Below are 17,724 nucleotides of genomic sequence, written 5' to 3'. Positions count from 1 at the left end.
TATCCACTGAGCCAAGCCAGGCAGGGCCGGCCTTGTGTTTTTTAGGTGAACGGTTCTAATCACACGCACCCAAAGCTCTCCCAGAAAGGGGGCGCTGGGCCTGGGGAAGGAGGCAGAGTGACACAGAAGATGTAAGGAGCGTGGAGGTATAGTGTTCCCAGACAAGCCAAGGTAAGACGTCACCAGCACGTCTACCCAAGTTAACTCATTGGCTTACAGCAAATCCAATAAAAATTCTAATGTAACCTTTAAATAATTTGATTAAATGATTTTCAAGAATAATTACCTCCTAATTGTTTATCATAAAAATATACCTTTTTAATAATGAGATGAACTTTTTCCAATTGGGTCAACTCTCCCTACCCCACCCCACCCCCGCCTTTTACTCTTCCACTGATTTTTCCAATTGATTGGACCAAGTGGAATAGAATTCAGGTGGTGAATTGCCAGGAGCCGGTCCATCCTTGCTGTTTCAAGGGACCTGGAATATATGGCATACTGTTCTTAATATGTTTGCTCACCTTGTTGGCACTATGTGTTTTAACCAAGGTCACCTCTCCGAGAAAGGTTGTTTCCCCAGGTAGGGATTTCCCCCTGAAGTTAGGGAGGGGATAAAACCCCTTTACTAAGTGCCAGGCGGGTAATTAATCACTTTAACTACAAACAATCATGCTTAAGCTACATAATCTTTACTCCCTGGAATGGAGATAAGAAACGCTCTAACCTTTGGAATAGAGATTGATAGGATTGGAATCAACTGGTATAAATACAGATGTAACAAGACAACAGGATTCAGAACCTAGACACAGAACCTACACAGAACCTAGAGACAGAAGAACTTCGCTGGAGAAAACATGGCAAAAGATCCTGGACAGAAACTGGCCACAGAACCTAGAGACAGAACTTAGCGAGAGAACATGGCAAAAGATCCTGGACAGAAACTGGCCACAGAACCTAGAGACAGAACTTAGCAAGAGAACCTGGCGAGAGAACCTGGCTACAGAACCTGGATAGAACATGGCAAGAGAACCTGACTAGAACCTGGTGACTGAACCTGGCTGGAGAACCTGGACAGAACCTGGCTGGAGAACCTCGCAAGGGAACATGGCTACAGAACCTGGCTGGAGAACCTGGAGAACCTGGCTGGAGAACCTAGCAAGAGAACATGGACACAGAACCTGGCTGGAGATCCTAACCAGAACTTGGCTAGAGATCCTGGCTAGGCTGCTGATCAACTGAACGCTGTCTCCGTGTCATTCCTTCTTCGCTGACTCCGTCCACACCTTTGGGGACCCCTGGACCTGCTTGGGTTGGACCCCAGCATCTGGCACCCGCACAGGGAACCCTAGGTAAGCCCCACTCTCGGGATGGATAGGACTCCACCGTAGGAAGAGGGTGGATAGTCTTTGCCGACTCCGTCCACACCTTTGGGGACCCCTGGACCTGCTGGGGCAGGACCCCAGCAGTGAATTTCCATCTCTGGCCTATGAGTTTGGCTGCTGGTGACTGAGGTACTGTTGGGGGCTGCCAGACAAGCCTTCTGATCAGATGTTAAGAGAATCGAGCCTGAGATCAGGCACTCTGCCATGGAGACAGCACAAAACCGATGTTGTGTAAACCCCGACCCAGACACTCACCGGCAAACATTATCCCAATCCTCCCTGCCCAGCTAGTGTCAAAGGGGAGGACAGTTTGCCCAATGCTTTCCCTTCCCACAGCCAGTTAGCAGCTGGACCGCAGGACACTGCTCTCTGCAAGGTTTACTTTGGCGGGCTTACGTTTTGTGCCTTTCACTCATGCGTGCGCACTAGCAAGAAAGGCTGTCTTTTCGGGGACCCTTCCTCATTTCAGTGCTAAAACACACAGTCCTGGGTGGAGACTTAGCATGCTAAGGAGACATGCAGTGCATGAAGAAGCATGTAGTTCCACTGCGCAGGCTCCGGAGTCCCCATCTCTACATACTCTATGTTACACTTAGATGTCTTTCCTGCCTCATCGTCTGTAAAACTGTCCCCAGCTTTTGTTTGGGAGCAACGTGTCTCTCTCCCTTTAACGCTGTCTCCCTCGGCGCGGGAGCTGTCTGTCAGAAAGCTCTCACCGGAGCGCCACTTTGTGGTGAACTCCCTGGATTTCTATCCCAAGAACTGGGATGGTTCGATGGTGGAGACCTGGCATGGAGCCCTGGTTCGATCCTGGCCAGTGCGCCAGGCTCGCTATCAGTTTCTGGTGAACTTTAGATTTCTATCCTGGGAGATCGCAGGAACCCGGGCGCCAGGAGCAACCCCACGTTCTGGCCTGTGGGCTGGGGCGTCCGGATGCTGCGTTTACTGATGTGGATGAAAAGTGGGCTCCTAATAAATCCACTGAAAGGAACCTCACAGGTGACCTGATCATCAAGTCCTAGCTGGGTAGGTCATGTGGGGAGGTCATACCGCGGGTCTATAGCTTCTTTGTTGTGGTTTATCTTTGCTTTTTTTTTTTTTTTTTAGATTTATCTTTATTGTTTGAAAGCATTACAGATGTCCCCCCTTTTCTCCCCATGGGCCCCCTAACCATCCTCCCAGCCTTCACCACAGTGTTGTCTGTGTCCATGGGTTATGCATATATGCATGTAAGTTCTTTGGTTAATCCAGCAATTCTCAACCTGTGGGTCGTGACCCCTTTGGGGGTCAAATGACCCTTTCACAGGCGTCGCCTAAGACCATCGGAAAACACATATATAATTACACATTGTTTTTGTGATGAATCACTATGCTTTAATGTTCAATTTGTAACAATGAAAATACATCCTGCATATCAGATATTTACATGATGATTCATAACAGTAGCAACATTACAGTTATGAAGTAGCAACGAAAATAATTTTATGGTTGGGGGTCCCCACCACATGAGGAACTGTATTAAAGGGCCGAGGCATTAGGAAGGTTGAGAACCACTGGTTAATCTTTCCCCACCCACCCACTCCTGCCTTCCCTCTGAAACTCTTTTTAAAATATATATATTTTTTTTATTGATTTCAGAGCGGAAGGGAGAGGGAGATAGAAACATCAATGATGAAAGAGGATCATTGATTGGCTGCCTCCTGCATGCCATTCCCTCCCCCCCCCCCCCCCCCCACCGCCCCGCCCGGGAACTGAGCCCTCAACCCAGGCATGTGTCTTGACCAGGGAATTTGTCCTGACGGGGAATCAAACTGTAACCTCTTGTAATCGAACCTGGCTCATAGATCGATGTTCAACCACTGAGCTGCGCTGGTCGGGCCCTCTGAGAATCTTTTGCTTTAAGCAACTTTCCCACCATTTCTGTGCATCCTGAAGCCTTGGAAATGCCAGAGATCCTCCTTTCAGGGTCTCAAAGGAGCACGTGATTTTGTTAGCGATCTTGTAACCCCCCACCTGAATTTCATCTTCCTTCTGTTCCTTCCTTCCTTCCAAATGCACGAAAGAAGCTGCAGACTCATTCGTGAAAGCATTCTTCTCAGTCTGTTGAGATCTTGCTTCCGGGCTTATCCTCTGTTTGGCTCAAATAAATTTTATAAAAATTCTCTACAGGTTTGGACGTTCTTTTTGTTGCGGTGGTGATGGTGTTTTTGTTTTTGTGAATCCTCACCCAACGATATTTTTTCCATTGATTTTTAGAGAGAGTGGAAGGGAGGGGGTGGGAAGAGAGAGAGAGAGAGTGAGAGAGAGAAAGCGAGAGAGAGAGAGAGAGAGAGAGAGAGAGAGAGACAGAGACAGAGAGTGACAATGATGTAAGAAGAGAGACCCGTAGATTAGTTGTCTCCTGCACATGCCCCCAGGGGCCTGGGAATGAACCTGCAACCCAAGTACATGCCCTTGACCGGGAACTGAACCCTCAGGCCGACGCTCTAACCACTGAAAAACACTGGCTAGGACAATTTGGACATTCTTTTTTTAAAAATGATTTTATTGATTTCAGAGAGAGGAGGGGAGAGGGGGAAAGGGATAGAAACAGCATCGATGAGAATCCTTAATTGGCTGCCGCCCACACACCGCCTACTGGGGGATCACGCCCACAACCCAGGCACATGCTCTGACCAGAATCAAAACAGGACCTCCTGGTTCATTGGTCATGGCTCAACCATTGACCCACACCGCCCGCGGTTTGGACGTTCTTAAGTCAACACTGGAATTGGTGCAAGTGCCAGCAACCAGTGTCAACAGAGCCTGGATGGGGCTTCTCGCAAGCAATCACTACAGAAATCAGCCTCTGAAAGGCTGGCCAACAGCAGCTAATAATAAACTGATATCTTGGGCCAGAGGAGAAGGAAGGTGGCATTGGCTGGCGAGTCCCCCTCCTTCTCGAGGGTGAGTTATAAAAGCGTTGCCTTTCCACAGAAGCGCTCCAGAGCTTGGCAGAGACCACGGCAGGTGCCATGACTGCCCTGGGTATCACAGTCGCCCTGCTGGTGTGGGTGACAGCTCTGCTGTGCGCCTTCCTCTGGAAGCAGATGTACAGCAGCAAGAAATTGCCCCCAGGCCCTTTCCCGCTGCCCATTGTTGGGAATGTTCTTCAGTTGGAACTCAAGAATATACCAAAATCCTTCACCAGGGTAAGAGAAATATTGTTGACTTGGGGGAGGAGAATTTGGGAATTAGATGTAATGCGTGTGCATTCAACTCATTGTCAGACAAATTGTTCCGAATTAACTGAATTAACAGTAGTGTCCAAGAGCAATATTCAAAATATTTAGCTGATGGTAGAACTTGGGCACAGAGCACTCGAAGGGGGATCGGCCGTGGATACCCTGGAGGCCCCTGCCTGAGCCGAGTGTTCACTGCCTCCGTCATTGGCTGGCGTGGTGAGGCCACCACCATACATGGTGTCATGCATTCACACCAGGTGCACAAGGGCTGGTGTCAACTTGGAGTTCTTTGTAGATGCCAAAGACAGAGTGAAAAGTGAATTGCTTGCCCGACCAGCCTGGGACCTCCTCCCATGATTGTGGTGAACAGTGGATGAGCTAACAGATCTGAAAACTAAACAAGTTGATAAACCTACTAAATAAGTTAGTAAAAGAATGCCACACGGCACAGGGCAGGCTTGGAAAATGTGTGAGGCGCAGCAGAGCCTGTGGCTCCCAGGTTTGGTTCCGGTCAGGGGCATGTGCCTTGGTTGCAGGCACATCCCTGGTGGGGAGTGTGCAGGAGGCAGCTGATCCATGTTTCTCTCTTATCGATGTTTCTAGCTCTCTATCTCTCTCCCTTCCTCTCTGTAAAAAATCAATGAAATATATTTTTAAAAAATACAACTAAAAGACGGAACGGACATCATCCAGAACCACAGGAAGGCTGGCTGAGTGGAAATTCTACAACTAGAAGGAAAGAGAAAAGCATACCGGGAATCAGAGGAGGCGCAGTGCAGAAGTAAAATACTCAGGTGCAGAGGCACACAAGGAGCAGGCTGGCAGCTGAGGGCGCAGTTGTTGTTTTCAATCAGGAGGGAGTCTCAGGCTCTGAGCTCCAGTTCCAAGCGAGTCTCTGGGAACCCAGACTAATACGGGAGAAGCGGGACTGTCTGGCATCTGTCGGAACTCGAGGGCAGCTTTCTCTGGGAGGGGCTTGCAGTGATTGCCGAGACAGGGAGAAGCAGTGGGGCCTCTGAGAGCAGCCATAACTGCTAGCCCCGCCCTGTTGATCCTATGGGACCCGCCCCGCCCAAGCCCTGCAGGGAGGCTTTTGCTGGATAGCCTAAGGCAGAGGCTAGATTAGCACCTCCCTAGAGATCCAGGAGCCAGTGTACCCAGAGGTCAGAGTGGGACCATCCAGTTTGCAGCTCCATGGAACCATAAAGGACACACTCAGGGGGCAGACTCAGTAAGCACCAAAGCCCCATTGAAGCAAGTCTTGCCCCGGAGGTGTGTCTCCAGCACAGAAGTTCTCCCACTGCAAACACAGCTGATTCTCACAGCCAATTGGCCTGGAGGTCAATTCCTCCCAGTGAAACCTACAACAATCAAGGCTTAACTACAACAAGACTGTGCACAAAGACCACAAGGGGGTGCACCAAGAGTGTCCTCCTCAGGTAATTGGGGAGGCTGAACCACTGGGCCCTAGAGGACACTTAGCACAGAAAACCACTTTATCAACACAGGGAAGCATAAAAAATGCGTAGACAAAGAAAAAGGACACAAATGACAGAAATGGAGGAAAGCAAACTACTGGATATAAAGTTCAAAACCACACTTTTAAGGTTTTTCAAGAATTTTCTAGAAACTGCCGATAAACTCAATGAGACCTACAAGAAATCTAGTGAGACCCTCGAGGTTCTGATAAAGGACCAACTAGAAATTAAACATACACGGACTGAAATGGAGGATATTATACAGACTCCCAACAGCAGACTAGAGGATCACAAGAATCAAGTCAACGATTTGAAATACGAAAAAGCAAAAAATACCCAACCAGAAAAGCAAAATGAAAAAAGAATCAAAAAATACGAAGATAGTGTAAGGAGCCTCTGGGACAGCTTCAAGCGTACCAACATCCAAATTATAGGGGTGCCAGAAGAAGAGAGAGAGCAAGATATTGAAAACCTATCTGAAGAAATAATGACAGAAAACTTCCCCCACCTGGTGAAAGAAATAGACTTACAGGTCCAGGAAGCGCAGAGAACCCCAAACAAAAGGAATCGAAAGAGGACCACACCAAGACACATTATAATTAAAATGCCGAGAGCAAAAGAGAGAATCTTAAAAGCAGCAAGAGAAAGAAAGTCAGTTACCTACAAGGGAGTACCCATACGAATGTCAGCTGATTTCTCAACAGAAACTTTGCAGGCCAGAAGGGAGTGGCAAGAAATATTCAAAGTGATGAATACCAAGAACCTACAACCAAGATTACTTTATCCAGCAAAGCTATCATTCAGAACTGAAGGTCAGATAAAGAGCTTCACAGATAAGAAAAAGCTAAAGGAGTTCATCACCACCAAACCAGTATTAGATGAAATGCTGTGCCCTAGCCGGTTTGGCTCAGTGGATAGAGCGTCAGCCTGCAGACTCAAGGGTCCCAGGTTCGATTCCGGTCAAGGGCATGTACCTTGGTTGCAGGCACATCCAGTGGGGAGTGTGCAGGAGGCAGCTGATCGATGTTTCTCTCTCACCGATGTTTCTAACTCTCTATCCCACTCCCTTCCTCTCTGTAAAAAAATCAATAAAATATATTAAAAAAAAAAAAAGAAATGCTAAAAGGTATCCTTTAAGAAGAGGAAGAAGAAGAAAAAGGTAAAGATATAAATTATGAACAACAAATACACATCTATCAACAAGTGAATCTGAAAATCAAGTGAATAATCTGATGAACAGAATGAACTGGTGATTATAATAGAATCAGGGGCATAGAAAGGGAGTGGACTGGCTATTCTTGGGGGGGGGGGGGGAAGGGTGAGGGGGATGCAGGAAGAGATTGGACAAAAATTGTGCACCTATGGATGAGGACAGTGGGTGGAGAGTGAGGGAGGAGGGTGGGGTGGGAGCTGGGTGGAGGGGAGTTATGGGGGGAAAAAAGAGGAACAAATGTAATAATCTGAACAATAAAGATTTAATTAATAATAATAAGAAAAGAGAGAGGTGTTGCTGGTGCTTTACGCACCACAGGGGGTGGGCTCCCAGGGGTCAAGATGGTGCGGGCTCTGGGTCCCGCTGCAGTGCCCTGAGGCCCGTGGCCTTGACTGGACACAGCCAACTGTGAAGGTGACCGGGCAGCTGTGGGCAAAGTGGCCTCAGGGGAGGGACAGGAGCAGCAGACCCCGGGGAAGGGAGTCCGCCACGGCCAGGCAGGGATGGCTCAGTGGGCAGGTGTACTGGAACCAGACTTCCCACGAAGAAAGCCATGTGGGGAGGGTCTTCCCACATCAGGCTGGACGTAGACAGGCTCTCCCCAGGTCCCTCTGGGTCCTCATGGTCCATAGCCATGACTTTGGGGGTCCAGTTGGAAGCACAGCGCTCCCGTCCCTCACTCCCCGCCTGCGGGTCTCGCAGCTGGCAGAGCGCTTTGGGCCGGTGTTCACTGTCTACCTGGGCTCCAACCGCGTCGTGGTCCTGCACGGCTACCAGGCAGTCAAGGAGGTCCTGCTCCAGCACAAGAACGAGTTTTCCGGCCGAGGCGAATACCACGTGTACCGGGCCCACAAGCACCAAGGTACCTCCCGCTGCTCTTCTCACGATTGGGGGGGGGGGGCTTGGGGCCTGGCGGGGGCTGAAGCCACAGTAACAAGAAACAGTTAAAAAAAAAAAAGAAAAGAAAAGAAACAGTAGAGTCAGAAAGGTCAAGAGATGCCAGTCCATTGGGGGATGGTTGGTCCATCACTCAGTCGTCACACAGTGGGCATCTTCACGAAAGCGGCTGTGACCAGGGCCTGCAGCACCCTGACAGCAGGGCAGACTTTTATTTTATTTTAGTTTAAAATATATGTTTTATTGATGTCAGAGAGGAAGGGAGAGGGGGGAGAGAGAAACATCAATGATGAGAGAGACTCATCCATCTCCGCGGCCTCTTGCACGCCCCCTACTGGGGGTGGAGCCCAGTCACGTGCCCTGAAGGGTGACCTCCTGGTTCATAAGTTGACGCTCAACCACGGAGCCACGCCAGCTGAGCTATTTTATTTTATTATTTTATTTATTATTATATTATTTAACTTATTTTATCATTTTATTTTATTTTTAAATTTATTTTATTATTTTATTTTGTTTTGTTATTTTAATTTATTATTTTATCCCCCTCGGACCCCGCCTCCCCGCACCCCGCCGTCCCAGGGCAGGGCCCCTGCGCGGAGGGGGCCGCGCTGGAGTCGTCCCCACGCGCGCGCGGAGCCTGTGACTCTGTGGCCCGCGCTTAGGGAGGGCACTGTGAAGCCACAGCGATGCGAGGGGAGGCGCTGGTGGAGTGAGGGTGACCATGAACGAAAAGAGCGGCTTTGCAGGGATTCCGCCCCGGGCAGGAAGGGGTGTCGCGGGGAATGTCCCTCGTGGAAAAGGAAAGGCACAGTGAGTTGCGGGGGTGCACAGACGACCGGGGACGACATGGATCCAGGGATGCCCTTGCTAACCTCCGGACGCTTGCGTTTCACTCTTTAAAGTTAGTCCCTACCCAGCCAGCCCGGGTCAGTGGTTGAGCATCGACCCAGGAGCCAGGAGGTCCCGGTCCTAGTCCCCTTCCGGGCACATGCCAGGTTGCGGGCTCGATCCTCGCTAGGGGGCGTGCAGGAGGCAGCCGATCCCTGATTCTCATCATGGATGTTTCTATCTCTCCCTCTCCCTTCTCTCTGAAATCAATTAAAAACTATATGTGTTTTTAAAAATTAATCCCCACTGTACACTTGACACATGACACAGGTGCGACCGGGTCGGGCAGCCGAGGGCCGAGATGGGCAGGGGAGCCCGCGCGTCCTCCGCTGCCCCCTGGCGCCGGGTCTGGGCGTTGGCAGGAACTCCTCGCTGTCCCTCTTCCGCAGGAATTACTTTCAATAACGGCCCGACCTGGAAGGAAACCCGGCGGTCCGCCCTGACCATCCTGCGGGACTTCGGGATGGGGAAGGAGGGCAACGAGGCCCGCATCCAGAGGGAGATCCCCTTCCTGCTGGACGCCCTCCGGAAGACCAACGGTGCGGATGGCCGCCTTGGCCAGGGCCCCGGGGTCACGGGGTCACGGGACAGCCCTGCAGCAGCTGGGCGCTCAGGGCCACCTTCGTCCTCTGACTCGCGGGGTCCTCTCTGCATCGCAGGGGGAGCAGCAGTGGTGGTCACGTGTGTGACTGTTACTTCCAAATCACTGAGAAGGAAAGAAACCCGAATAGGTCCTAGCATCCCTATCTTCCGAGAATTGCCCTGTTTTTAGGGCGGCTCCTCGCAGGAGACGGCCTGGCGGTCTCCCTCTCACAATCCCCGTTTTCCAGGCCAGCCCTTCGACCCCACCTTTGTGGTGGGCTACGCGCCCTGCAATGTCATTGCCGACATCCTCTTCCGCAAGCGCTTCGACTACGAGGACAGGACCAGTCTAAGGCTGCAGACCTTGTTTAACGAGAACTTATACCTGATCAGCACTCCCTGGCTGCTGGTGAGGCCCCTGCCTTCCTTTTCACTCCTTCGTCGGCGCTCATCTTCAGTTACATCGATTCCATTGGGAAAAGGAGAGGGGAAGCTCGGGTTGTAGGGACAGACAGGCCTGCAAAAGCCAGGGCTCCTGTCCGGAGTATTCCTTCCGGAGGCGTCCTGGGCCAGGCTGCCTTTGCGGACACTCACCGTTTCACTCTTTCAAATTAGTTCCCGCTGGACGCGTGAGCTGTGTTCACATCCCCCACAGCAGGAGCACTGCCTAACAGAGGGGTGCCCAAATAATACCGTGGGCCCAAGGACCACACAATACAATGGCAGCGGCCATACGTTTAGGCTTGGAGGAAATAAGCCCAGTACACAAAATGATGTTGCATCGGGGGGGGGGGGGTGGGATTAAAAAACACACACACACATATATATATAAAGAAATTCTCTCCTTTCTCTTTATTGTTCTAGCTTCATAATAGTTTTCCAAGCTTTCTAAACTACCTGCCTGGAAGCCATAGAAAAGTAATGAAAAACGTGTCTGAACTAAAAGACTATGCTTTAGCCAGACTGAAGGAGCACCAGCAGTCGCTGGCCCCCAGCTGCCCCCGGGACTTCACGGACTGCCTGCTCATGGAGATGGAGAAGGTACCCTCCCCCATGCCCCGGAAGCTGAGTGCTTGGTGTTCCCAGGTGGTTGGTTGGGGGTGGAGCGGGGGGGGGTCTCAGATTTATATATAACCTGCACTGCTGGTGCCCAGACTGCCCACACTGGGTACATTCTGATGCTTTTGGTTTTACACAAACGCACTGGCTTCGGTGTGGCACACACCAGATCTGCTCCCACACAGCCAGCCTACCTGGCTGCCTTCCACACCACATAACCATCCCCTGTGGTCTTATTTGGGGAAGCTGTCAGGGGCCCGTGGAACACACTTTGAGACCCCTCCCATCAGCTCCCTCCAGACCATGCTTCCTTTTTAAAAAAAAAATAAATTGATTTTTAGAGAGAGGGAGGAAAGAGAGAGGGAGAGAGAGAGAGAGAGAAACATGGATGTAATAGCGAAACATCGATCTGCTGCCTCCTGCATGCCCCCATAGGGAATCAAGTCCAAAACCTAGGCACAGGCCCTAACTGGGAATTGAACCAGCAACCTTCCGGTGCATAGGACAATGCCCAGCCAACAGAGCCACACCTGCTTCTTATCATAACCGTGTCTCCTCTGGGGAGAGGCCCTCAGCGTTCCTGGTCAGCATGTGAACTCCCAATTGTGCATGACTTCAGGGGGCTCCAGGCCTAGCCAGCATCTATCTACCTGACAGCTTCTTAGGACCCCCAACCCACATAGGTCACACTTCACCTCTGTCCTTTGAAGTCACTGTGGTTCTAGACCAGCATGTGACTTCCCTGGATAATGGCCCCAGGCTATCTGAGAATCTCCTCCATCGATTGGACCCCTCTCATTGGCTTTCCAGGTGTTTGGCTCCCCTGCCTCCTGGGACCCAAAGGTGCTGGGTCGTAGCAGAGGCCCCACAGCTCAGTCCTGGGTGGAAGGAGGTCATGACACAGGATCAGCTACTTCGCTGGTCCTCGCCCCGGGAAAGCCCTCGGTGCTATAAAAAGCACAGAGCCCCACGGTCTGGGCCAGGAGCCCTGCCCCTCACCTTTCTGGCTGGCCGTGTGCACACCCGCCCCTTCCTCCCTGGGAGCTGGCAGGACTGTGACTTCTGTGCTGCTCAGGGGCGCAAGGGCCTCTTTCATTCGCCTGAAGGCGTCCCTTTACCTGTCTATCCCTGACATCCACAGGAAAAATACAAAGCAGAGCCAGGGTACAACTTGGACAACATTGCCGCGACCGTGGCCGACCTGTTCTTTGCAGGGACAGTGACCACCAGCGCCACTCTGAAATACGGGCTCCTGGTGCTCATGAAACACCCAGAGGTGGAAGGTATGTAAAGGGCAGGCAAGGAGCCCCGGGCCGTGTGGCTGTCTGACCTGAGCAGTCAGCCTACCGCATTAGGCGTCAGCTTTCAGTCTGCAAGTGGCGCTGCTTGTTAACCCTTGCAGGACATCAGACACGTTCTTTGAGGGGACATGTCCTTGTGCATGACAGCCACCTGGCACTCTTGAACACCCATCCTTCCTTACCCACTGACAGCCGGATCACGGGAAAGGAGAGCCAGCACCAGGTTGGGAAAATTCGATGCCGTCTGCATTCTGCTCCATAGTAGGACCTGTTTATGACCCTGAAAATAATGTCTGCATTGCCCTGGGCGGAGCAGGGAGGGAGGGCCAGGCAGGGGCGAGGAGGAATGCGAATCAGAAGAAAGAAGCCCGAGGGAGGAGCTTTCCAAGGCTTCCCGCTGCCCTCGAATCCCTTCACTCCTTGTAGGTGCGACTCCGGGTGCCTGGAGGAGATATGGCTTCCACAGTGTGGAAACACCTACACGGGCATGACTTCGTGCATTTGACATTTACTAAGTATCAGCACACGATCTGTATTGTTTACGTGTTTTACATTTTTCTTCTGGTAAAACACTGGATGTAATTTTGCAGTTCATGCTACATATTGTGAAGGCCCACAGGAAACCTCAGACCCAGGGAGGCCAAGCAACTTGCCAAAGGTTGCCGCTACCTCTGCCGAGAAAAACGGGGACTTCAGGCTCCTGCTTCCAAGGACTGCTGCAAGCAGTAGCCGTGCATGTCTGTCTTCATTCTGCCATTCACTGTCAGACTTCTTAGAAGTCATTAACACACAGATTCCTCTCCCAATAGAGATTTCCAAGTCCACTTTGTTAGTCTCTATTTCTGACATAAAAGACAAGAGCTGGGTTCGTCCTGATCAGATGAGAGAATGGACGCTAACAAGGAACTAAGTGGTAGTGGAGGTCAGGCCTGCAACCCCAGCCCCCTTGCCAAGGCGGAGCCCAGGGCCTCAGCCCCTGCCCGTGACTGTGGTGGCGCCTTCAAACCTGACAACCCTGCTGGTAGCAGAGAGGCTGGTGATCTTGGCATCAATGCCCATTACCACAATGACATCAGCAGCAGCAAGGCGCCAGCAGCTTTAGCGGCATTAAGAACAGCAAGGGCTGCACCTCTGGCAGAGGCAGTGGAGGGGGGAGTGCCACCTCTCAAACCTGAAGCAACTCAGATAAGAGAAACCAAAAACGTGTGCTGTAGCGCCACCTACTGGAAGAAAGAGGAAGGCCTCTAATCACCGACCGGTTGAATCTTGGAATTAAAGTAAACAACGCTTCACCTAAATAAGAAAACTGTTTGCTACTCCAAATGCACTGGCAGAGGAACCACTCGTCAAACACCATGAGAATGAGAATTCTCCAGAAGTCAAACTTAAAGTCACAGAAGATTGTAACCGAATTGATAGCAAATTCAAAATAGCTGGCATGAAGAAACAGCAAGCTTTGAGAAACTCAGAAGGACCATTTAACATGCTCCCGAGTAAAATTAATGAACAGAAACACACGTTACCCAAGAGACTGGAACTCTACAAAGGAACCAAACAGATATCCTGGAGCCGAAGAACTCAATACATGAGGTGAAGACTCATCAGAAAGCCCTGGAAATAGAGCAGATCACAGGGGGAGAGAAGACAGAAATCTAGAAATGATCACATGAAAGAGGAGAGAGACTTAAGATTTTAAAAATGAAGAAACTATCTGACTCACTAAAAAAAAAAAAAAAAAAAAAAAAAAAAAGGAACATCGGATACTTGGTATCCCAGATAAGAAGAGAGTAAAAAAGGGAACAGAGAACTTATTTAAAGAAACAATAGCTGAGAATTTCCCAAACCTGACAAAGGAGCTGGGCATACAAGTATAGGAAGCTATTAAACAACTAGTTACCTCAACACAACGAGTACTTCTCCAAAACATTATATTAAAACTGTCAAAAGTTAGCGACATAGAATTTTAAAGGCAACTGGGGGCGGGGGGGAGATAGTAACCTACAAAGGTACCCCCCATTAAGCTATCTGCAGATATCTCAGCAGAACTCCACAGGCCAGAAGTGAGTAAAATTACATATTTAAAATACTGAAAAATAAACACTGCCAGCCAGGAAGATTCTATCCAGCACAGGTATTCTTCAGATATGAAGGAGATAAAGGCCTTCCCGGACCAACAAAAGCTGGGGAGCTCACCACCACTAGACCTGCATTATAAGAAATGTAAAGAGCTCTTCTCCCTGAGATGAAACTACACACAACTTCAGTAAGGTGAGAAGAGACGGATGGAATCAGAAAATTGCAAAGCTATTTCAGAGTGGGGTGTTTAACACTAAATTACAGCATGACGGTTAAAGGGGGAAACGCATTAAAAATAACTATAGCTATTTCAATTTGGTAACAAGCTCGCAACAAAAAACATGAAAGAGGAGATGGAAAAGGACGAGATCTGTATAGTTAAGTAGTGTTAGGAAAAGTGTATAGCCACATGCAAAAGAATGAAACTAGATCACTACATTACACCATACACAAAAATTAGGTCAAAATGGATTGAAGATCTGAGCCTAAGACCTGAAGCCATAACATATGAAGAAGAAAGCATGTACTAAGCTCTTTGATATCAGTCTTAGTGATGTTTTTATGGATTTAATTCCAAAGGGAAGGGAAATAAAAGTGAAAATAAATAGAACATCAAACTAAAAAGTTCTGCACAGTACAAAATTAAAGGCAACCTACAGAATGGGAAAAGATATTGGCAAATCACATACATAAGGTGTTAATATCCCCTGGGTTAGGGGTTAATTGTATGGTGATGTATGGTGATGAGCACAATATAGTACATACAGATGTTGAATTTTAACATTGAACACCTGAAATTTGTATATATAATGCTACAAACCAATGTTACCTCAATAATAACTAAAAAAAGAGTGGATGCCAAAACATGCTGTAGACTAGAGCCTAACGAGCCTAGCTCTCGCTGACATTTGTGGAGGGGCTGTCCAACACCCCAGGCTCCTGGCAGCCTGAAGCACTTGGCCGGGAGGGCTCCCTAGATGGCTGGCTGGCTCGCTGGCTGTTGAGCCAGCCTAGAGTCAATCCTTTACACCTTTCCATTCATATCTTGGCAGAGAAACTTCATGAAGAAATTGACAGGGTGATTGGGCCAAACCGAATCCCTTCCATCAAGGACAAGCTAGAGATGCCCTACATGGACGCCGTGGTGCATGAGATTCAGCGGTTCACCAATCTCCTGCCCTCCAACCTGAATCATGAAGCGACCCAGGACACAGTGTTCAGAGGCTACGTCATCCCCAAGGTCAGATGTGAGCTGGACTGCACACCCCTAGTCCTGTCCTACCAGCTCAGCCACTGTCCTGCCCGGGGAGAGGATGGAGGGCCCAAGGACAACTCCTTCTGGCCGATGTGGCTCGGGCACCCCTGGCTGCAGGGTGCCCCTTCCCTAGCCGTCCTCCCGTGGACCTGGTGACCACAGAGATCGGGGAAATATGGAAAATGGGCTCCTGAGATAGTCCCTGGGGTTGGTGGTATCACCTGAGGATATTTTTCCATTGAATTTTAGAGTGAAAGGGAGAGAGAGAAACATCAATGTGAGAGAGACACATCGATTAGTTGCCTCCTGCAAGTGACGGGAGTCTGCAGCCAAGGTACATGCCCTTGACCTGACTTGAACCTGGGACACTTCAGTCTGTGAGCCAATGCTCTATCCACTGAGCCAAACAAACTGGCCAGGGCTGTTGGTGGGATATTCTAACACCAGAAAACAAACAGCAACAACCAGCCCTTTACTCCAGTGAAAAGGTTAGCGCTCCCACTGCTCTTTAGACCTGACACCCGAGTTCTTCCTATCTGGCCCCCCACTGAACACTTTCCTTCTTGCACAGGTAAAATACAAAACCCCCTTCTTCACTGGGGGCCTCCAGATCGAAGCCACGCGTTGCTAACTTGACTGAGAAAGCTTTTGTTCTTCTAGGGCACAGTCCTAATTCCGACACTGGACTCCCTCTTGTTTGACAAACAAGAATTCCCTGACCCAGACAAGTTTAAGCCAGAGCATTTTCTGGATGAAAAAGGAAAGTTCAAGTACAGTGACTATTTCAAGGTATTTTCCGCAGGTAAGAAGAGTTCAGTTGTAGCACCCTCCCAGGATTTGTCCCGAATTCCCGGGGTAACCTGCCATCATCTCAGACCTGCATCACGTCCTTATCCACAATGTGACCCAAATGTGTGCCTCCCTGTTCAGAGAGGTTAATGACATCTTCTCACCAGAAGTCCTGGGAATGAGGTGTTGTGGATGGATTATCTTTCTGAACAGTAGATATTTCACTTCATTCAGGACTAAAACTCTTTAAATAGAACTTAGTAAAAAAAAATCTTTCAAAAATGGTATTACCTAATTCTATCTGCTACTAAACAGAATGTAACGTTTGGTTACCTGGGCCATCATGGGACCCTCAGCCTTTCTTGGGCTGTCACCTCTGGGCCTGGGTCTCCTCCCCAGGTCTTCTCTCAGCTGTTGGTGTGAGGGAAGGTCCTATAACCAGCTCGGTAACTTTAACACTTGATGATATACCATTGGCTTCTTGCCTGCGGGACATGGGTGAGCATGGGGTGGGCAGAGACCATTCTCCAACCTCCCATGGGTTTAGGCGGCTGTGCCCTGGTGGTTGAGGTGTGTGAAGGCTGGTCCCTGAATATGTGTTACTGATACTCTTACCCTGAAAACGTTCTGCGCTTCCTTTCAACGGGCAGAGAGGGGTCCATCCGCCTCCGCCCGCCCGTCTCATGTATACTGTTGTCACTGCAGGGAAGCGGGTGTGTGTCGGAGAAGGCCTGGCTCGCATGGAGCTGTTTTTGTTCTTCACCGCCATTCTTCAGCACTTTAACTTGAAGTCTCTCGTCGACCCCAAGGATATTGACCTCACCCCCATCGTGAACGGGTTTGCCAGCATCCCGCCCGATTACAAACTCTGTCTCCTTCCCCGCTCACAAGCGTGAGGCCCGGGTGCTCTGAAGATGGGAAAGGGGCATGAGGAAGCGCTCTCAGCTGTGCTAGTGAGGGGGGAGCGACTAGGGATGCAGGGCCTCCGGACACCGTGCACACACCGTCCTCAATAAACAGGTCATGCTTCAAAGCCAGCAGTGGTACCATCTTCCAGTCTCTCTGACGGACCGTCCTGCCTCCCTCTTGTAGGGATCCTCCCAGATGGCCCAGGACCGTCTCCCCATCCCAAGACCCTCACCACATACTCAGAGGCCCCTTTGCTGGGTAAGGTAACATCGTCACAGGTTCTGGGATTAGGATAAGGATGCCATTGGGCCTGTTGTTCAAACCGAGTCTCGGTTTCAGGTTTGATGCCTCAACTCTCCAGCTGACGGGAGAATTCCCACTGAGGCCTGTTCTTCCTTTTCCATGGAAACAGTGCTGTTCAGTCTGGGGCCTGTGTGGTCTCTCTCCACCCCCACCATTCACTGTCCTACCTGGGCATGGGAGCCTTTCAAGACAAGGAATCTCTTTGAACTTAATTTGCTGTATTTTGACCTGGAGCACAGACTTTCAGGCCCAACACTGCCTTTAACCGGGTTGATGCATTTTGGTGGATTTGAAACAGGCCTCAGAAGCACACATAGTCCCGAGTGTCTCCCAGGACACTGAGCGTTTCTAACATCATATTCTTATAA

The 17,724-nt window shown here is 49.9% G+C and overlaps 1 protein-coding gene across 1 annotated transcript; it reads left to right on the top strand.

The window, feature by feature from the left end:
* The first annotated feature begins 4,349 nt into the window (after positions 1-4,349).
* On the top strand, positions 4,350-17,203 carry LOC132214409 (cytochrome P450 2E1). The gene is made up of 9 exons (XM_059661624.1): positions 4,350-4,573; positions 8,000-8,159; positions 9,472-9,621; positions 9,913-10,073; positions 10,529-10,705; positions 11,865-12,006; positions 15,153-15,340; positions 16,016-16,157; positions 16,850-17,203. The coding sequence occupies exons 1-9, from the start codon at positions 4,397-4,399 to the stop codon at positions 17,038-17,040; spliced, it is 1,488 nt and encodes a 495-aa protein (XP_059517607.1). The 5' UTR covers positions 4,350-4,396; the 3' UTR covers positions 17,041-17,203.
* Positions 17,204-17,724: the final 521 nt, after the last annotated feature.

Source organism: Myotis daubentonii, chromosome 13 (assembly GCF_963259705.1).
Source record: "Myotis daubentonii chromosome 13, mMyoDau2.1, whole genome shotgun sequence".
Classification (NCBI taxonomy): Eukaryota; Metazoa; Chordata; class Mammalia; order Chiroptera; family Vespertilionidae; genus Myotis; species Myotis daubentonii.
This window is presented reverse-complemented; position numbering and strand designations above follow the sequence as displayed.

Bases quoted from the DNA above. Each gene is read 5' to 3' on its own strand.
- LOC132214409 (XM_059661624.1), top strand. From the start codon at position 4,397: ATGACTGCCCTGGGTATCACAGTCGCCCTGCTGGTGTGGGTGACAGCT. The intron at 15,341-16,015 runs GTCAGATGTGAG...TTGTTCTTCTAG, and splicing joins GAGGCTACGTCATCCCCAAG to GGCACAGTCCTAATTCCGAC. The intron at 16,158-16,849 runs GTAAGAAGAGTT...TTGTCACTGCAG, and splicing joins TTTCAAGGTATTTTCCGCAG to GGAAGCGGGTGTGTGTCGGA.